Source organism: Hippichthys cyanospilos, chromosome 3, assembly GCF_059441005.1.
Source record: "Hippichthys cyanospilos isolate Australia breed blue-spotted pipefish chromosome 3, RoL_Hcya_1.0, whole genome shotgun sequence".
In the NCBI taxonomy this organism is placed as follows: Eukaryota; Metazoa; Chordata; class Actinopteri; order Syngnathiformes; family Syngnathidae; genus Hippichthys; species Hippichthys cyanospilos.
Window position 1 is genome coordinate 27,370,406 of NC_142371.1, and position 17,299 is coordinate 27,387,704.

A 17,299-nucleotide genomic window follows, 5' to 3' on the forward strand; every position below is an offset into this window, starting at 1 on the left:
GCTGGCATGTGCGCAGGAAAATTCCCCAACAGCGGCGTACGGGAGCATCCGGCGCATTGCTCCTCATCAAGGCTGTTTTTGACAGCCTGAGCTTGGCTTTCGTGCCGGAACTTTGACTCACAAGGCCGGTCGTTTGTCTTGGCTCCGTGTTTGCGGGGCGGTTGCCGAGCGACAGCCGTTGCTGAGACACGGAGGAGTTAGCTAGGTTCGTGACCAAATGAGAAATATTTCATAGGCACCCAAATAGACATGTAAAACCTGAATGATGCACTGTTTCCTTTCAAGTGCAAAAAAAAAAGGCGCCAGTTACATAAGCCAACAGCTACATGTAAAAGTCAATGGTATTGTGTCCGCGTTTCAGAGAGTTACCTGTGGAGTACCACAAGGGTCAGTTATTGGCACTGGGGATGTCCAGATCCCGATCATGTGATGGGTATTCAAGCCGACTCTCAACATGTTCAGCTAATCGGAATCAGGGCAAAAAGAGCGGATTTAGAAAAAAGTCATGTTGTTTTGTTATCTTTTTTTTTTTTTTTTTTTAGAAAAATACACAGATGTAGACTTAAGAAGATATTGCCAAAAGCAAATAATATTTGTTAAACGCAACATGGAAATAGTCCGTTTTCTGTTTTTTTTTTTTTGCTGAAAATAGCTAATAATGAAAAAAAAATTAATAAAAGTTGTTTTTTGATATAAATACTGTACACTTTTTCCTTAATATCAAGAAAACCAAATTTATGGTTTGGGGGAATAAGGAAATAATGAGGCTTTAATGCAAAAATTAGAAACATCAGTAATGACCCAAGTTTTGGAAATTAATTCCTTGGTGTTATGATAGATGAAAAAACAACATCAATTTCATATAAAGGTAAAATTTCAAGAATTGTAATATTGTATATTGGTTGATGTATCGTTTAAATCATAAGACCTTACATACAATGTATTATACCAATTTCTGTTGAATTGTGTAGTTATAAATAAATGCAATTTTATAAACTTGGGTTACAGTTTACCTTGCAGGATTAAAACCGCGTTCCTAATCTTTTCACGATAAAGCTTAATGGACTGTGAGGTAAATTGCCTGTCCATTGATTTTTTTTGTTATTTTTAAACACTATTCTATAATGGGATGGAAAGATGCTCTGGGGAATCTCTGAACCCCTATTTGAATGCCAATGTCATAATGAGTAATTTAATGATCTCCTAGGGCATAAGGTCAGAGCTGAGGACCGTGTAGATGTACTGTAACTCCATATCTCAATTGTTGTTCTTCTTTGGTTTACAACCACATTGCAACTGAATAAACAACTGCACCTCTGCTGGTTGCTTCAAGAGACATGGGTAATGGGTAATTAAACATTTGCTATTTCCAGACCCTCTGTATTGCCAAACATGGAAAATCAATCACAAATCCAACTGAGTGGCCTTTTATACTGAAATATCTTCATAGTATTGATGCTAAAATTGAATGCCAGGCCAAGACTTTGTCTCAGTCATTTTCTACTTCACGGAATCTTTTTTGAACAAACAAGACAGCTCAGTGTTTTGCTGTGCATGTGTGCAGCGGGGTGGCCTTTTACTTTGAGTGGGCGAGGGCAGTCGTCTAGATTCGTTCTAAACATACAAGGGAAATATTTGAAATGAAGCCTGCACTCTAAAGGAGCGGCGTCTGCTGTAACCCAAAACTGACACACAGAGAGGGCGAGGGCTTCCAACGTTGTGTTTGGCTCTGAAACGCATATGAATTGTAATTGTCAAGCATGTTGACAGGCGAGTAGGGAAAAGAGTCTTATGTGTGGTGAAATTGGGGTTAAATGGTTTGGAGGGCTCGGGTTTTAACAATTAGACGGAATTTGATTCTCTGAGGTGGGTGTATGTCTGATACTGTTTCTGCATGTGTGACCATGCGGGGTCCATTTGAGCAGGATTATGTCATCAGACTGTTAAACTGTAAATCCGAAATAACTTCATTTGCATATTTGGAGCTAACACATCTGCACTTGTGGGTGTAGGCGCTCTATTTTCATCTTAGGGTTTGTAAAAGAAAATAACATTGAGCCACAACTATGTACCTGCATGTACAATAACAATCAAATGAAATCTATTACAATAGACATTTGTGTGGGAAATGTATTATGTTCTAATGTACTGGGATGCCATCTGACTGAAAAAAAAGCCTCCGTTGTTGAATAAGTGAATCCTGGAGTTGCATTCAAGGTTCATTGAATAGTTTGATCAAAATGGCCTCCAAAGGGTTTTCCAAAGATGAGAAGATAACTCCTTTAGCCGTAAGTGTGGTGTGCCAATTTAATGCTATTACGATACCTTTTTACGGTTAGGGGTTTGAATCCAGACTCCAACAGTTCTGTGTGAAGTCTGCATATTTTCCACGTTATCTCATATTCCAAAATAAATGTTTCTTAGGTCAAGTTAAGACTTAGTTGTCCGCAGAGTAGAATGTGAGTGTGAATAGTTGTTTTTCTTGTATGTGCCTTGCAATCAACTGGTGACATGTTCAGGGGTAGGCCAGCTATTGCCCAAAATCAACCAGGCTCCAATTCAACCTTGACCCAAGTTGAGTATATGCCGTAGGTAAAGTGGATGGGTGAGCACACTACTGTATGTAGTAGGGATGCGCCAAAATAAAAATGATTGGCCCAGACGGAAACTGAACAGTCAAGAAAAAATTCGTGTTCAGCTTGTATTTTTATTTCATAGAGCTAGACCAATATGTAATCAAAAATCAAACGTAAACCTAAACAAGTAGATTCCTTCCTAGAGTTTTCGCCAGTAAATGTTGTCCAAAATTTAAAAAAAAATGTTTACATGTCAATTATCATTGTTTTAATTTAATTGTTTAATTGTAAATAAAACCCAAAAGTGCAGATTATTCACAGGGTTAGCAAAATCTCTTCTAAAGGTTTAAATATTTCCCTGAAGTTAACACGGTTTAAAGTGATCCTTTATCAACTGTCAGACTTTTTAAAAAAAGAAATGCCGGTATCTGTCAAAATGCCAAATATTGGTTTCAATAATCAGCCCAGCCATTAATTGGTCCATCCCTACTTTTTTTTGAGATGTTCCAGGCACTTTTTCATATTTTCTGCGTAATGTGGTTTTGCTGGATAATGCATACTCTAATCTTGTGTGTTTGTTTCCCGCTGAGCTAGAGGAGGACATTTTTTGGCAACATAATGACCCAGTGGCCTTAATCCTGCTCCATATCCATGGGGGATGCTGTTACTGGCACTCCCACCCTTCATAACTTTTTTTCTGGGGAGCATACACTAACTGACACATGAGGCTGCAGACCGAATTGTGCACATCAGCCCTTTGTGAAAGAATTTTTAAAATAACCTTAGTCTCAGGGGAGGTGTTTTGTGTTTGAGATTTAAAGATCTGGTTGATAAGATCACCTTGACATGGGCGCTTTGGGATTTGTCGGGGGTTGGGTGAATTACAGTATAACTGTATCTGTCTTTCAGCCATGTTGATATCTTTTCCGGATGTCTTATCTTCAAATGGCTGGGAGCTAGTGTGCAGCCACCACACACAATGAAGCAGACACAACCAGTAGCCTTGGCCCGCCGTGTGTGCTGAACCACAACATAAGCCCCCCCAACCTCAACATGTCACACACGCTAGATTTTAATCAAATTGCCTCGAGGCTACGCCATCGCAGCTTTGCGACCGAGCGGCCACGGCTGGAACTGGAACGCCGTGAATACACTTCACTTAGCATTTAGGCTGACTGATTTCACGGCAAATTAAAATCAGTTGAGAGTTGCTGCATTCGCACCATTTTTAGCAGCTATAAGTATCACTTTTAATTTGTGTGCAGAAAGACTTAGGCACATTTTATTATTCAACCCCTAATAGATAGGATCATTATACATTGAAAATTCATGAAGGTATGGCATTGTTAAGAAGAAGTTAGATTTCTGGTGAGATTAAGAGATTATATCAGGAGTCTGAGTGGGAGAACGGGTGCCCAACATGCTGGAATTTATTAGGGAGGCTCTTAAAGTGACAGAGGCAGTTGAGAAGATGACCAAATTCACATTAAATAATCTACAAGTCATGAATGAAAGTCCACATTTGTCTTTAGTGAGGAAGTAATTGCGCTATCAAGATCTATTTATATCCACTTGGATACAATTTGCTCTATTGTCTTGCTCGACATTCTCGGCATACCAGATGTGGCCGTGTATACTGGACAGACAAAAGCCAGCCAGGGACGAGAGCACATGTACAGTGTCTCCTTTTTCCAGTCATACATCTGCACTGGGTCTTTAGTATTTCTCATCGTTGTAGGTTTGTTTGGCATTTGATTCATTGTTACCGTATTTTCTGCACAATAAGACGCACCGCATTATAAAGTGCACGTTCAATAAATGACCAATTTTAAAATTGTTTTTATCTATAAGGCACACTGCATTATAAGGCACATAGAATAGAAGCTACAGTAGTAGCTGGGGTTGCATTATGCATCCACTAGGTGGAGCTACACTTAAGGGATTGGCAACAAAACAAGCAGATAAATCAAACTCTTCAATAAAAATTTAAGAATAAAGATAATTTGTGGAAAGTACTGGAAGAATGGGGAAAAAAATACCTCTAGATTAAACTTTTTAGATCAATGCCAAGATGAATCAAGACTTTAAAGAAATATAATTATGTTTCAGTTAAATATTAAACTTAATTTTTAAAAATCTAGTTGCAACCAAAAACCTTCAAGTATATTGTTTTGTTGGTTTAAAAACAATTTCTGGATTTCTTTTACTAAATTGCGCTTTCTTTTATAAAAACACATTTTTTTGTGCCTCGTGCCCATATAAATTCCTTCAAAATTGGAGCATATATAGTATATCAAAATTTAAAACAGGGCACACATGGGGTGTGTGTTACCCCCCCCCCCCCAAAAAAAAAAAAAAAAAAAAGATAGTGACATTCTATTTCATGACTTTTTGAATCAAAGAGTTAATGCTTGTGTGTGTGGCAGCACTTGTTAGATGTGGAAATGTTATTGATGCTTCACAGAGATGCGAGTGGCCCTCAGGTGTAGCGTTTCCAATGTCATTAAAGCAGCCTGGCTAATAAACTGTGTTAGTTACCGTGCCAAGGTGATGACCTCCTCTGCCTTTATGCCAGCAGGCACTTAGTGGACGGATGTGATGATCAGTGCTGTGAGCTCAGGTGCCAATGCACAAGTAAAGGGACACAAGTATTGAGACACATCTCTGACGTACGTTTCCATTCTATCCGGTTCAGCGCTCACTTGAAAAAAAATCTATATCAAAACACTTTTCTCTTTCATGGTCCGATATTGATTATTAAAACCGTGAATCGATTCATTTAATGATTTTTTTTTTCTTCTCATGAAAGCGTTTGTGATGTCTTTTGTCACGCCAGATCTTGTCTAGCATGTCAAAACAGCATGGTGGAAGCCCTGAAATCAATAAGCTTCAAGGCAGATGTCTGGAATTTTTGGGGGGGCGGGGGAGTTGGTCAAAAACCAGCAATGTTCTGAAATTTGTGAACTGTCACAGTGGTGAATGTCATGAGTTTACAGTGTGCCTTTGCCACTTTATTTACAAATTCACTTTGCAAGCATATGTACGGTATGTATCTTATTCTTGCTGATATCCATTCAAATGTCATTGAAAAAATGAAATTGAATATAACTGTGAATCACAATTGAATCAATTCTGGAAATTATTTTTGACAGTCACCTCTAAGGGTCTCATCCTGTAAATAAATGTCAAAATTTGAGACAGTAAAGAGTGTTGTGAGCAACAATGTCAGAATTAAAATGATGAAAAAAAAAATCAAGTATGTTAAATGAAGCTTTAAAATTGTGGGAAATCAAGTTGCAAGTTGCATCAAACATTGCGGGGTGTTTTCTGAATGTGCTGAAACAACAGCCTGCACAACCGACAATCAAACACCACTCCTTAGACCGGGTAATATGGATGCTAATCTTTCTAGCATCTTTATCATAAGCTCCAGTCTACATGCTGGCTGGGCAAAAATGAGATGCGAATGAAAATGCTCAAGTTCTTAAATTGGGGGAGGAGTCTCATGCTGGGACCCTGTTTAAGCCAGGCTCCCTATAAACAAGAATTACTAATGAAGTATTAGTTGTTCATCTTCATCAATCTTTCATAAACAAGAATTACTAATGAAGTATTGAATAGTTTTTCATCTTCAGCAATTATCTTCACACATTTAAAATGTACTTATAAACATGGACTGTACAGCCCTGACCTCATCCTCCTTTAAAAACAATATCAGCTGAGATGAACAAGAACAGAGATTGTGAGCAGAGCCAGGTCCTGTCTCAGGACATCCAACATGAGTGACATCTAAGCACACAAATGTTCCTCTGGATGAATGGACACAAAATTCCCACAGACTTGCTCTTGCAACATCTTGTGGAATGTGTCCCAAAAGAGTGGAAACTGTTAAATTGAATGTAAATTTAATGGCTAGTTGTCCTCTTAATGTTATTTTGATGAATTTCATCATATTTCACCATACTTGTATATATAGTTATGGTGGACATTTGGGCCTGTTTTGCAGCTCTGGGGAATTTCCTCTCCAGATAAAAGTGTAATCCTACATTACTTGAGGCTGTGTATACTGCACAAAGCTTTTGTCCTTAGTTCCGGCATCTGCGTATGCCGAGTGCAGCGAGCCCCAACCTGGCCTCTTTGTTAAGTCCACAGGCAGAAGATCTATTTACTCAACACAGTCAGTGGGACATTGAATGCTAAAGCTCTTCCCTCGCTTATGCTTCACTGGCCCAGTCATAAACCCAATCAAAGCAGTGACCAACCTCAGAAAATGCTGCAGAAGACTGATAACAAAGTCTGATTTAGCGTATACACATTCATGCTTCAGCAATATTGAACAATTCTTTAGCACGTTGTGAAATCTCAGCATTCCTAATGGCTCTTTTTCTGTTGTTTCCGCTGGTTCCCCACCTTGGTTGATGGATTACACGTCATTCAGCAGGAAGCAATCTAAGGTATGTACCCTACGCCTCAACTGTCTATTGCTTTAACGACCGCGAGCAATCAACAGAGCTGATGCACGCCATCAACAGAAACCATTTCAGTGCAAGCATGTGAAAATGATCCAGACGAATGCGGAAGACAGTTTCCTTGAGGATGTGAGAAGCATCCTGCGCATCTCTGCGCACAATGGCAGTGATTGAGGGCGTTTCAGTCTCTGGGTTGGTCAGCAGGAGCAGGATAGATGTCCGTGTGAATGTGTCAGCGCTCCAAGATGTGCTGAGCACCCACAAAGCCTCTACAATGAGAGCGGGATGAGCGTGGACACTGGGCCAGTGTGTTTGCACGCATTCAAAGCTGCATTGTTGCAAACGCACCCCCACCTCTTCCCCTTGACGTTACACTGGTGACAGGGCTAGGGGATGGTTCATACGCCGGGGATCGCCTTTTGTGTCGAGTACACTTGTCCAGGAGTTCCCGGGGGACTGGGTGTCTCGGGCCTGTAAACTGAATTCACCCTGTCGCTCGACCAACACGTGTCTGCTGACTTGACTCATAGCATTTCGAACACAGGTTGCACACAAGTAGATAAGTAAAGGCGTCACTGTTGTAGCTCTTAGGACATTAACACATTTAACGGCAGCCCTCCTAATGTTGTCAATGCTTTTGAAGTACTGTACCTGCATGTCGATGGCAGCGAATGAGTTAAAAGACAAAATGAGACTCAGTACAATTCTCATTTGATTGCATGCTTAAAAGGGTTAGTTCAAGGGTTAGGGTTAGGAAAACCCTTCGATAAGTTAGTTCTGCGAAGTAGAATTTGCCCACCCAACCCCCAGACATTGTAGGAACATCAATTAAGTGAATGAAATGTGTTCAATAAAACCTGGCCTACCTTTTTTCCCCATACCTAATGAGCACCTAACTGTATTACGGAGGCCAAAGAGGCATATCTGTCTTTTTCGCCACAAATGTGAATTTCTTTTACAACACACATTGCATCTGAGCGTCGTGAGCGGTCGCTAACTCTCCTCGCAGCCCTGAGCACTACCCCCACACCCTACTCGGGTGATTCCCCTCAATGTAAGATATCTTAAAGGGCCATGCTCAGCCTGTGTTGTCAATCCCTCATGCATCTGCTCGCCCCTCCATTTACATCTCTGCACAGCTCTCTCACTCAGAGCCACAACTGCACTGCCTGTAAGAATCAGGAATTGTTTTTGCGAAAACGCCTTTATCTAATACCTTGCCGCGATCGGAGTAGAACGACAAGCAATGGTTCGAGTTTGAAGCAAAAGTGCTTTCATATGCGACTGAACATGACTGCATATTGACAGGCTGTTAGACTGCTTCAGACTCCACGTTCAGGCTGAGCATAGGAGTGTTATTTACTGCTGTAAATTGACGCTCTTTTGAAAAACAAACAAAAAACTGTGCTTTTTAAATTAGACGAGACACAAATTCCACGAGACGAAATATCCCACTGGATTTTTTTTTGTATTAAAATTTTATTAAAATTTATATTATACGGTAAAATAATACCCAATATAATTGTTCGAGTTTTCAAAAATGTTAATCAAGCAGACAAAGAAAAGGAACAGGCTAGTGTGCAAATGTTGACATAATCGACCGTAAACATAAAAGGAGACAAACTGTCTTTGTCTTATCTGCCAATATTTTGCCATTCTTTTCTTCCACTACAAAACCAAAATATCACCACACAGGTGATTGGAAAGAAATCAGAGCTTGTTGTATTTCTCCTGTAGAGCTGCAGCTATTGAGTATTTTGGTATTTGGATAATTCAAATATGTTTAGTTTAGCTTGGTTAAAAAACATCAACACAGAAGACCAAATAACATTTGACCAATGATTTTTTTTGTGTGTCATTTTTATATTTTTGGGGTCTTTTTTGCACATGCAAAAGTCGAAGTGAAGACAATCCCCGGGCGGGACTTGAAAAGGATTATTTATCCAATCAAGAGGCTGCTGAAACAAGACAGTCCAGAGGAGACTGCTCGGCCATAGCTAGCAAAGCAGCTCTAATTGAGAATGATGGCACTTTTTGTTCCTTTCAAAGGCACCAACTCACTTGACTGAAGTCACAAGAAGAGTTTTTGTTTTCAGAGCATTCACCGCCCTCTAAGCTTCTCATGCTGACTGCGCAAAAGCCGAAACTTCCCATCCAATCGCTCCTATCATGATTAGTAAGACTTTGGCAGCAATTTGCAACAGTGCTCAAATTCGAACGGAAGCTTAATCTTTTCAATGTCAGCTGTGTTTAACAGTCATGCTTTAATTTATGTGAATGCCACCAGAATTAAAATGTTCATATTTTACATAAATAATGTCTGTTTGCATATATATATATGTATATATATTAATTTATGTGGTAAATGCCGCTAGAATTAAATTTTTTATATAAAACATTAACATAAATAATGCATATATTTTTTAAAGTAAAACCACCGTATAAATGGACCATATATCTTTGTGAGGCTCAAACTAAGTCAAGTTGAAGTAAAGTTAAATTAGTGTCGATACAAAGCTACAGTAGCAGGCGCTGCTTTTTTTATGGGGCATGCTAAAAGAGCCCCCCGCCCCCCAGAGAGCATCTCTCTGTGTCAGTGTTCCAGAGCTCATGCAGGTGCCTCCGGGATACAAAGCAAGAGGTCTCTTCTACTCAATTCTGTGTTGTGAAACCCAGCTCGGAGGGCTGTGAGCCAGCACGCACCGCCGGGAAGCGCTCCGGCCCCGTTTCCTTGGAGACGAGGGTCACTGAGTGCTGGAATTTCTTGGGGGAGCGCTGACCCTGATTTATGAATTCATTTAGCCGCAGCCACTATGACAAAACCGCGAATAGCCGATTTGTACAGACCGTCTTAATGAGCATCACTTTGAACAATACGCTCAGTTAGTCCTCGTCTTACTCTTGCAGACATGCTGATTTACTTGCATGACATGCCACAATAAGCCCGATTTTGTGCCTTGTAAAGAAGCGGGATCAAGTTGTGTTGGACTGTACTTTCTTGGAAAGCTGTGGAAAGGGTGTTGACGAGTCTTTTACTGTCTTCTTTGCAGGTGTTCGCCTTTGATCACTGTTTCTGGTCCATGGATGAGTCCGACGTTCCCAAATATGCCGGTGAGTCACATGTGATAAAGACTTCACTCCTCACGAGAGAGTTCCAAACCTGCATTCCACTTGAAGAATTTGGCTCATGAGCTCTGAGAGAAAGCATTCAATTAAAAAGGAACAGGAAATCAAGCTGTGTTTCACATTACACTACTAGAAGAATCATTATTCAACTTAGATTTAGCTCATTCATGAACAAAGCCAACACCTCATTCATAACAGTACATTTCTTCAAATGTCTCGCTTTCAACAGCAAATTGTATAAAAAAATAACTGTGTTTTTGTCACGTGAGCAAAATTTGGACCCAGAAGTAGACAGTACACTGATATTGACAAGTTGAACTACTTTTTACAAAAAAAAAAAAAATCAACGCTACCATAGCAACCCGACCAGAGCAAGCATAAGAAACTAGAAAATTAAACTCGGAAAATTAAACTCAGCAAGAAACTAGAACAGCTTGCAGTGAGAGCTTGCCTTTCTGACAATGTGTAGCTGAGCAACTTAAACTTAAGAAAATAAATACAAATAAAACAAGGACACCACGCCTTAACCCTATGTGACAAAATAGACCAAATAGACTGACAATACCAAAGACTCAATCAGTCACACTATTTTTTTTTGTCTTTATTTTCATGTTTACTCTATTAGGTAAGGAAAGTTAATTGGTAACCAAGTCAAAATGGAATTTGCATCTTTCTACTGTCGACATTCATTTCTTCCTGCCACGAAAGTTCATAATGATAATTAATAATTATACATATGTGAGGGGTGTGCCAAAAAATCGATCGCCATGAGAATCAATTGCATTTTTCCTTTTAAAAATGTAAATGAATTAGTGGAAATGGTGCCTTTTTTCTAAAAAGTGCATCTAAAGGTTCAAATACATGAAAACATGTAGAAAACAAAAGAAGTGAAAACGACAACGTCTTAACCAGATTTATGCACAAATTATACGGCTCACTCCTCCTCTGCTAATGAACAATAAACCTCCTTGGCAGTGGTTAGAATGCGTTTATATTTACATGTGCGCTCGGGTATTATTCTTCAATCAGATATCTTTAGCTTCCATTCATATGGCAAATGAATGCTTTATGCAACATTTCCAATGACATAATCACACAAGAAAATTGCTTTGTTTGTGCAAGCATAAAGCGCTTTTTCGTAAGTGTTGTGGCTATTTTGCTCGCCACTCGGTTTTGTGATGGAGATACAAACATGGAGAAGACAATCGGAGTGCTCAGGGCGCTGCCTGAAACGGCCGAGCCGACGCTTTATTTAGCTTATTAAACAGCTGTTCTATTTCAAAGTAGCACGGCACTAGAGCCTGTGCGGCACAGCCAAATAGTTTCAACATGAGCAGGCAGCGATCGCTCACTGTATTTGTCTTGAGATTTCTTGTTAACTTCTAATTTTGCCACATTGACATAAAGATGCAAACCAAAGCATGTGTCGGACAGAATGATGAGCTGTTGTTTACCTTATTCTCCATGGTAACTCATTCTTTGTCTAAAAGGTCAAGAGGTGGTGTTCAAGTGCCTTGGAGAGGGAATACTTGAAAATGCATTCCAGGGATATAATGCCTGCATATTTGCCTATGGACAAACAGGTAATTATGAAATTGGAATACGGTTCCAGTCAATAGTTTGGAAACACCCTCTAATTAAATGTGTTTTGTTTTTTTTATTTTAAAAAAAAATCTAGATTAATACTTAAGTCATTGGCATTATGAAGACATTTTGGTTGAATAATGTGGTAAACAGAAATTTTCATCAAAGATAGTTTTCAAAGGGTAGTTTATCAGTCAGATGCATGATGTGGATGATGCTTTTTGCCCTGGAATGACGTTCAGTTCACTGCTGTGCATTATCAAGAGGTTGAATGTCTTGACCCTTGAATGTGTCTGAGACCATTTTAGTTGGAAGGTATTTTCCATACTTTTAATTGGTATCAGCTGCATGATGTTGTGCTGTTTTTTTTTTTTTTTTTTTAATACCGGTTTTACATCCCCTTCCCCCTGAGACCCAGCCTATTCATTTGTGTCCACTGTAGAGGACATTGGTCTTTGGTCCATATTTTTTTATATCAAGCTATTCTACTAATGTGCTCAGACGGGCACATCATAGTTTTTTATTTTGTTTCCAATTATGGCTCGTGTTTGGGTGGAATGCAATAGTCTTTGTTGTCTTGCGATAATTTGGAGTCATACAATGGACTTAATGGAATAGGCTGAGTCTCAGGAGAATGTAGGCAAGAGAATAACCTGCATGTTGATTTAATCAGGTGTTGTTTGCATACCAAACATGTGTTGACAGCTGGGATGTTTTTTTCCTAGAGGAATCACTTGTTTTCTTATAAGAAAACAAAACATATTTCTTTTATTCATGTGGAAATATTTTTAAGATGTAAACCTGCTGGAAAAAAGATGTTTCAAAGCTTGTTTTGTATCATGTGCAAGCAAGCTAATCGCAGTAGGAGGGAAAAAGAACATGAAGCAAAACATTTTTTGAATGTCACTTCTGTTAGGGGAAAAAAAATTCTTGTAAGGGGAAAGAAATCCTTGGAGGAAAAAAAAAAATAACCAGTATTTTCAAGCATTTCTGTCACGTTGGTAGGTTCCGGCAAGTCATTTTCCATGATGGGGAACGGGGAGCAGCCAGGTTTGATCCCCCGGCTGTGCTGCTCGCTGTTTGAGAGGGTCCACCAAGAGGCCAACGAGGGCCACACTTTTAAAGTGGAAGTGTCTTACATGGAAATCTACAATGAGAAAGTCCGCGACCTATTGGATCCCAAAGGGTGAGTTTGATGGATGATCTTGTGCTTGTCTCTCATAGTAAACACACATGTGACCTGAATCTGCGCCATAAAGCCAGTGAGCTAATGCTTTGGAGCCGCGGTGACACACACACAGACACACACACACACACACACACACAGCTGCTTGCGCAAACTGTGGTGTGTCATTTTTCCTGATTCATTCCGACTTGAGCCTGAGCACTGACCTCGCTGGCTGCTCCCACTTTGGCTGTTCGCAGCTCTGCCTGACTCAGGGCTGCCACGGCGCCAAGTAGGAAGCCTCGTCCGCTTCCCACAGTTGATTGGTTTACTATTTACGCTGCGAGCCTTCGGGGCGCTGCCATTGTTGTGGCTTGTCTCATAAATGTGTCTCCATTCAGGATGGAGAAAAAGACTTGCTAAGTTTGAATGAAGGTATTTGAGTGGCATTGACCTTTTTGAAATTGGAGAGCAGCGCAAATGCAGCTCATATAAGAGAAATAAAGGTGATAAAAGGCTGTAGCTCCTCTTAGAGGTAGTTGTTATCTTGTGTGTCTCAGAGACTAAGTCCACTTTTTAAGATGACTCTGCTTCCTAAAGCTATTAATTCCCACTAAGGATGGATGGGCAATGTATTGTCACAATAATCAGTAAACCGTTTTAAATTCTAATGATTGTGTGGAATCTATTGTTGAAAAATTGAAGCGTAATAGAGGCAGCGTCCATTCGTTTGTGCAAACAAGAATACATGAAAAAATGTATGTGCTGTTCAAAGAAAAAAAAGGCGAAAGATCAATGAATTGATCTTTTTTTATTTCACCTATAAAAATCCTAGATCAGAGGTTTTTATTCATGTTAGATACATTGTGTTATTGTGGCAAATCAAGTGATTTCAGTCATTTATTTTTTTGAACAGCTGTAGTTGTAACCATTTACCCTCTGCTGTATTATAGATTAGTCCATAATGCTGGCTGCAAACTTTAGTTTGGACTATCAGGAGGAATGTTTTTGTCAATCGCCAAATAATTAGAAAATATACTATCAAAATAAAACATGTATTTCTGATCATGGCAGACTTGTTGAAATGCGGACTGTTTTCAAATTAAATTTCGCAATGCAAAGACACAATGTAATGAGCTATGGCTCCTTGTTACATTGCCGTATTTGTGGTTAATGTTAGCTGTAGTTGCAGTTGCAGCTGGGTGCTTTGCATTTATGTGGCAGGCTAAATTTTTGTAGTAAGCAAGCTCCTTCGTATGAGTAAGAAGTCTTCCTTTTGCTACTGAAATTGCCCTTCCTTCTATAACAAGAGCCTATCATATTATGCACCATGACAGCCATTCAGACTCACAACTCAAACAGATCAAATCAGCAAACAGTAAGCTTAAAGTAGAGCTTAAAAATGTATTATATTTTCTAAATATCAGACTTACTGATAATAATAATTTTAGTTCATGATGATGTCGCAATGGCTTGTACTGTGCAATACCTCTACCAGCATTTTATGAGAAAAGCCATTCAAATGTTGCCATCCACATTAAAAAAAATATTTACAACTAGAATATTTGCAATTTCTGAAGAAATTGCGTGTGAAGGTGTAACCTCTGAAGGCAAAGGTGTTGAATGATGTGGAATGGTGGGAATTGGGGGAATTGATTAAAGTTAGAACGGTCCGAATCGGATGAAGAATGACAAAGATAGAAGTGATAAACTGAAAAAGTGGAATTGTGGGTAATTTTTGAACTCTGGAAAGAAGAAAATTCAAACTACCATTGAATGGGGGGAATTGGATGAATCGATTAAACTTGGAACGGTCGCAATCGGATGAAGAATGGCAAAGGTAGAAGGGAAAAACTGAAAAAGTGGAATTGTGGGAAATTTTTGAATTGTGAGTAAAAATGGAGTGGCGGGCATTGGGAGAATGGATTAAAGTTAGAACGGTAAAAATCGGATGAAGAATGGTGAAGATAGAAGGGAAAAACTGAAAAAGTGGAATTATGGGTAATTTTTGAATTGTGGGTAAAAATGGAGTGGCGGGCATTGGGGGAATTGATTAAAGTTGGAACGGTCAGAATCGGATGAAGAATGGCAAAGATAGAAGGGAAAAACTGAAAAAGTGGAATTATGGGTAATTTTTGAATTGTGGGTAAAAATGGAGTGGCGGGCATCGGGGGAATTGATGAAAGTTGGAACGGTCAGAATCGGATGAAGAATGGCAAAGATAGAAGGGAAAAACTGAAAAAGTGGAATTATGGGTAATTTTTGAATTGTGGGTAAAAATGGAGTGGCGGGCATCAGGGGAATTGATTAATGTTGGAACGGTCACAATCGGATGAAGAATGGAAAAGATAGAAGGGAAAAACTGAAAAGTGGAATTGTGGGTAATTTTTTAATTCAGGTAAGAAGAAAATAGATACCACCATGTAATGGCGGGAATTGGGGGAATTGATTCAAGTTGGAACGGTCGCAATTGGATGAAGAATGGCAAAGATAGAAGGGAAAAACTGAAAAAGTGGAATTATGGGTAATTTTTGAATTGTGGGTAAAAATGGAGTGGCGGGCATCGGGGGAATTGATGAAAGTTGGAACGGTCAGAATCGGATGAAGAATGGCAAAGATAGAAGGGAAAAACTGAAAAAGTGGAATTATGGGTAATTTTTGAATTGTGGGTAAAAATGGAGTGGCGGGCATTGGGGGAATTGATTAAAGTTGGAATGGTCAGAATCGGATAAAGAATGGAAAAGATAGAGGGGAAAAACTGATAAAGTGGAATTGTGGGTAATTTTTGAATCATGGGAAGAGGAAAGGGGATACACAAATGAAATGGTGGGAATTGGGGGAATCCATTAAAGTTGGAACGGTGGGAATCGGAGCAGGAATGGCCAAGATAGAAGGTTACAAAGTTTTGGATGAGGAAAATGGGAATGAGGAATTATGGGTAAAAATATGAAAATAGTTATGAATTACTGGAAGGTGTGAATATGAGTAGTATTCAAATTGGGGAATGTATTAACTGATTAATGTGAGTGTGAAGTGGAGAAGCTTTAAATAAAAAATGTTAAGTCCGCCACTGGGAATGAATTATGAATTGTTATACATGAAAAATATGTAATTATGGGAAAATATTGAAAATTATTAATTGTTACAATAGTGGGAATGAGCCAACAGGCGAAATGTATGAGTTAAATGTTATGAATATGAAATAGGAAAGCTCAAAATGTGAAATGTTTAATCTCCCATTGGGAATGAATGGGAAGCCCTCCCATTGGAAATGAATTATGAATATTTGAAGGATGAAAAATATGGAATTATGGGAAAATATTGGAATGTATTAATTACTGGAATGATAGGAAGGATCCCTATAACGAGATGAATAAGTTAAATATTGAAAATATGAAAAGGGAGAGCTGTAATAATGAAACAAAATATGACCCAATGTTAGTCAATGGGACTTTTTGGGGTGGAAAACCGGGAATTCTGGGAAAACTGTGAATACTTGGAATTCCAAAAATGGAAACGCCCTTCGGGCGCTTTACTGGAATAATGTGAAATTGGAACGGTGTGAATCGGATGAACTGGGAATGAGCTGAAATCCGTCGAAAAACAGGCAGAATAAGAATAATAATAATAACTAGAATATTTGCAATTTCTGAAGAAATTGCGTGTGAAGGTGTAACCTCTGAAGGCAAAGGTGTTGAATGATGTGGAATGGTGGGAATTGGGGGAATTGATTAAAGTTGGAACGGTCCGAATCGGATGAAGAATGACAAAGATAGAAGTGATAAACTAAAAAAGTGGAATTGTGGGTAATTTTTGAACTCTGGAAAGAAGAAAATTCAAACTACCATTGAATGGGGGGAATTGGATGAATCGATTAAACTTGGAACGGTCGCAATCGGATGAAGAATGGCAAAGGTAGAAGGGAAAAACTGAAAAAGTGGAATTGTGGGAAATTTTTGAATTGTGAGTAAAAATGGAGTGGCGGGCATTGGGAGAATGGATTAAAGTTAGAACGGTAAAAATCGGATGAAGAATGGTGAAGAAAGAAGGGAAAAACTGAAAAAGTGGAATTATGGGTAATTTTTGAATTGTGGGTAAAAATGGAGTGGCGGGCATTGGGGGAATTGATTAAAGTTGGAACGGTCAGAATCGGATGAAGAATGGCAAAGATAGAAGGGAAAAACTGAAAAAGTGGAATTATGGGTAATTTTTGAATTGTGGGTAAAAATGGAGTGGCGGGCATCAGGGGAATTGATTAATGTTGGAACGGTCACAATCGGATGAAGAATGGAAAAGATAGAAGGGAAAAACTGAAAAAGTGGAATTGTGGGTAATTTTTTAATTCAGGTAAGAAGAAAATAGATACCACCATGTAATGG

The 17,299-nt window shown here is 39.1% G+C and overlaps 1 protein-coding gene across 2 annotated transcripts in view; it reads left to right on the plus strand.

Moving 5' to 3' along the window:
- Positions 1 to 17,299, plus strand: part of LOC148426628 (kinesin-like protein KIF13A) — a 51,120-nt gene that overhangs the window by 8,757 nt on the left and 25,064 nt on the right. For both annotated transcript variants that reach the window (XM_088410385.1, XM_088410384.1), the window contains exons 3-6: positions 7,015 to 7,030; positions 10,096 to 10,156; positions 11,662 to 11,754; positions 12,761 to 12,941. In XM_088410385.1, coding sequence (XP_088266511.1) covers positions 7,015 to 7,030; positions 10,096 to 10,156; positions 11,662 to 11,754; positions 12,761 to 12,941 — 351 coding nt within the window. The remainder of the gene's footprint in view (positions 1 to 7,014; positions 7,031 to 10,095; positions 10,157 to 11,661; positions 11,755 to 12,760; positions 12,942 to 17,299) is intronic.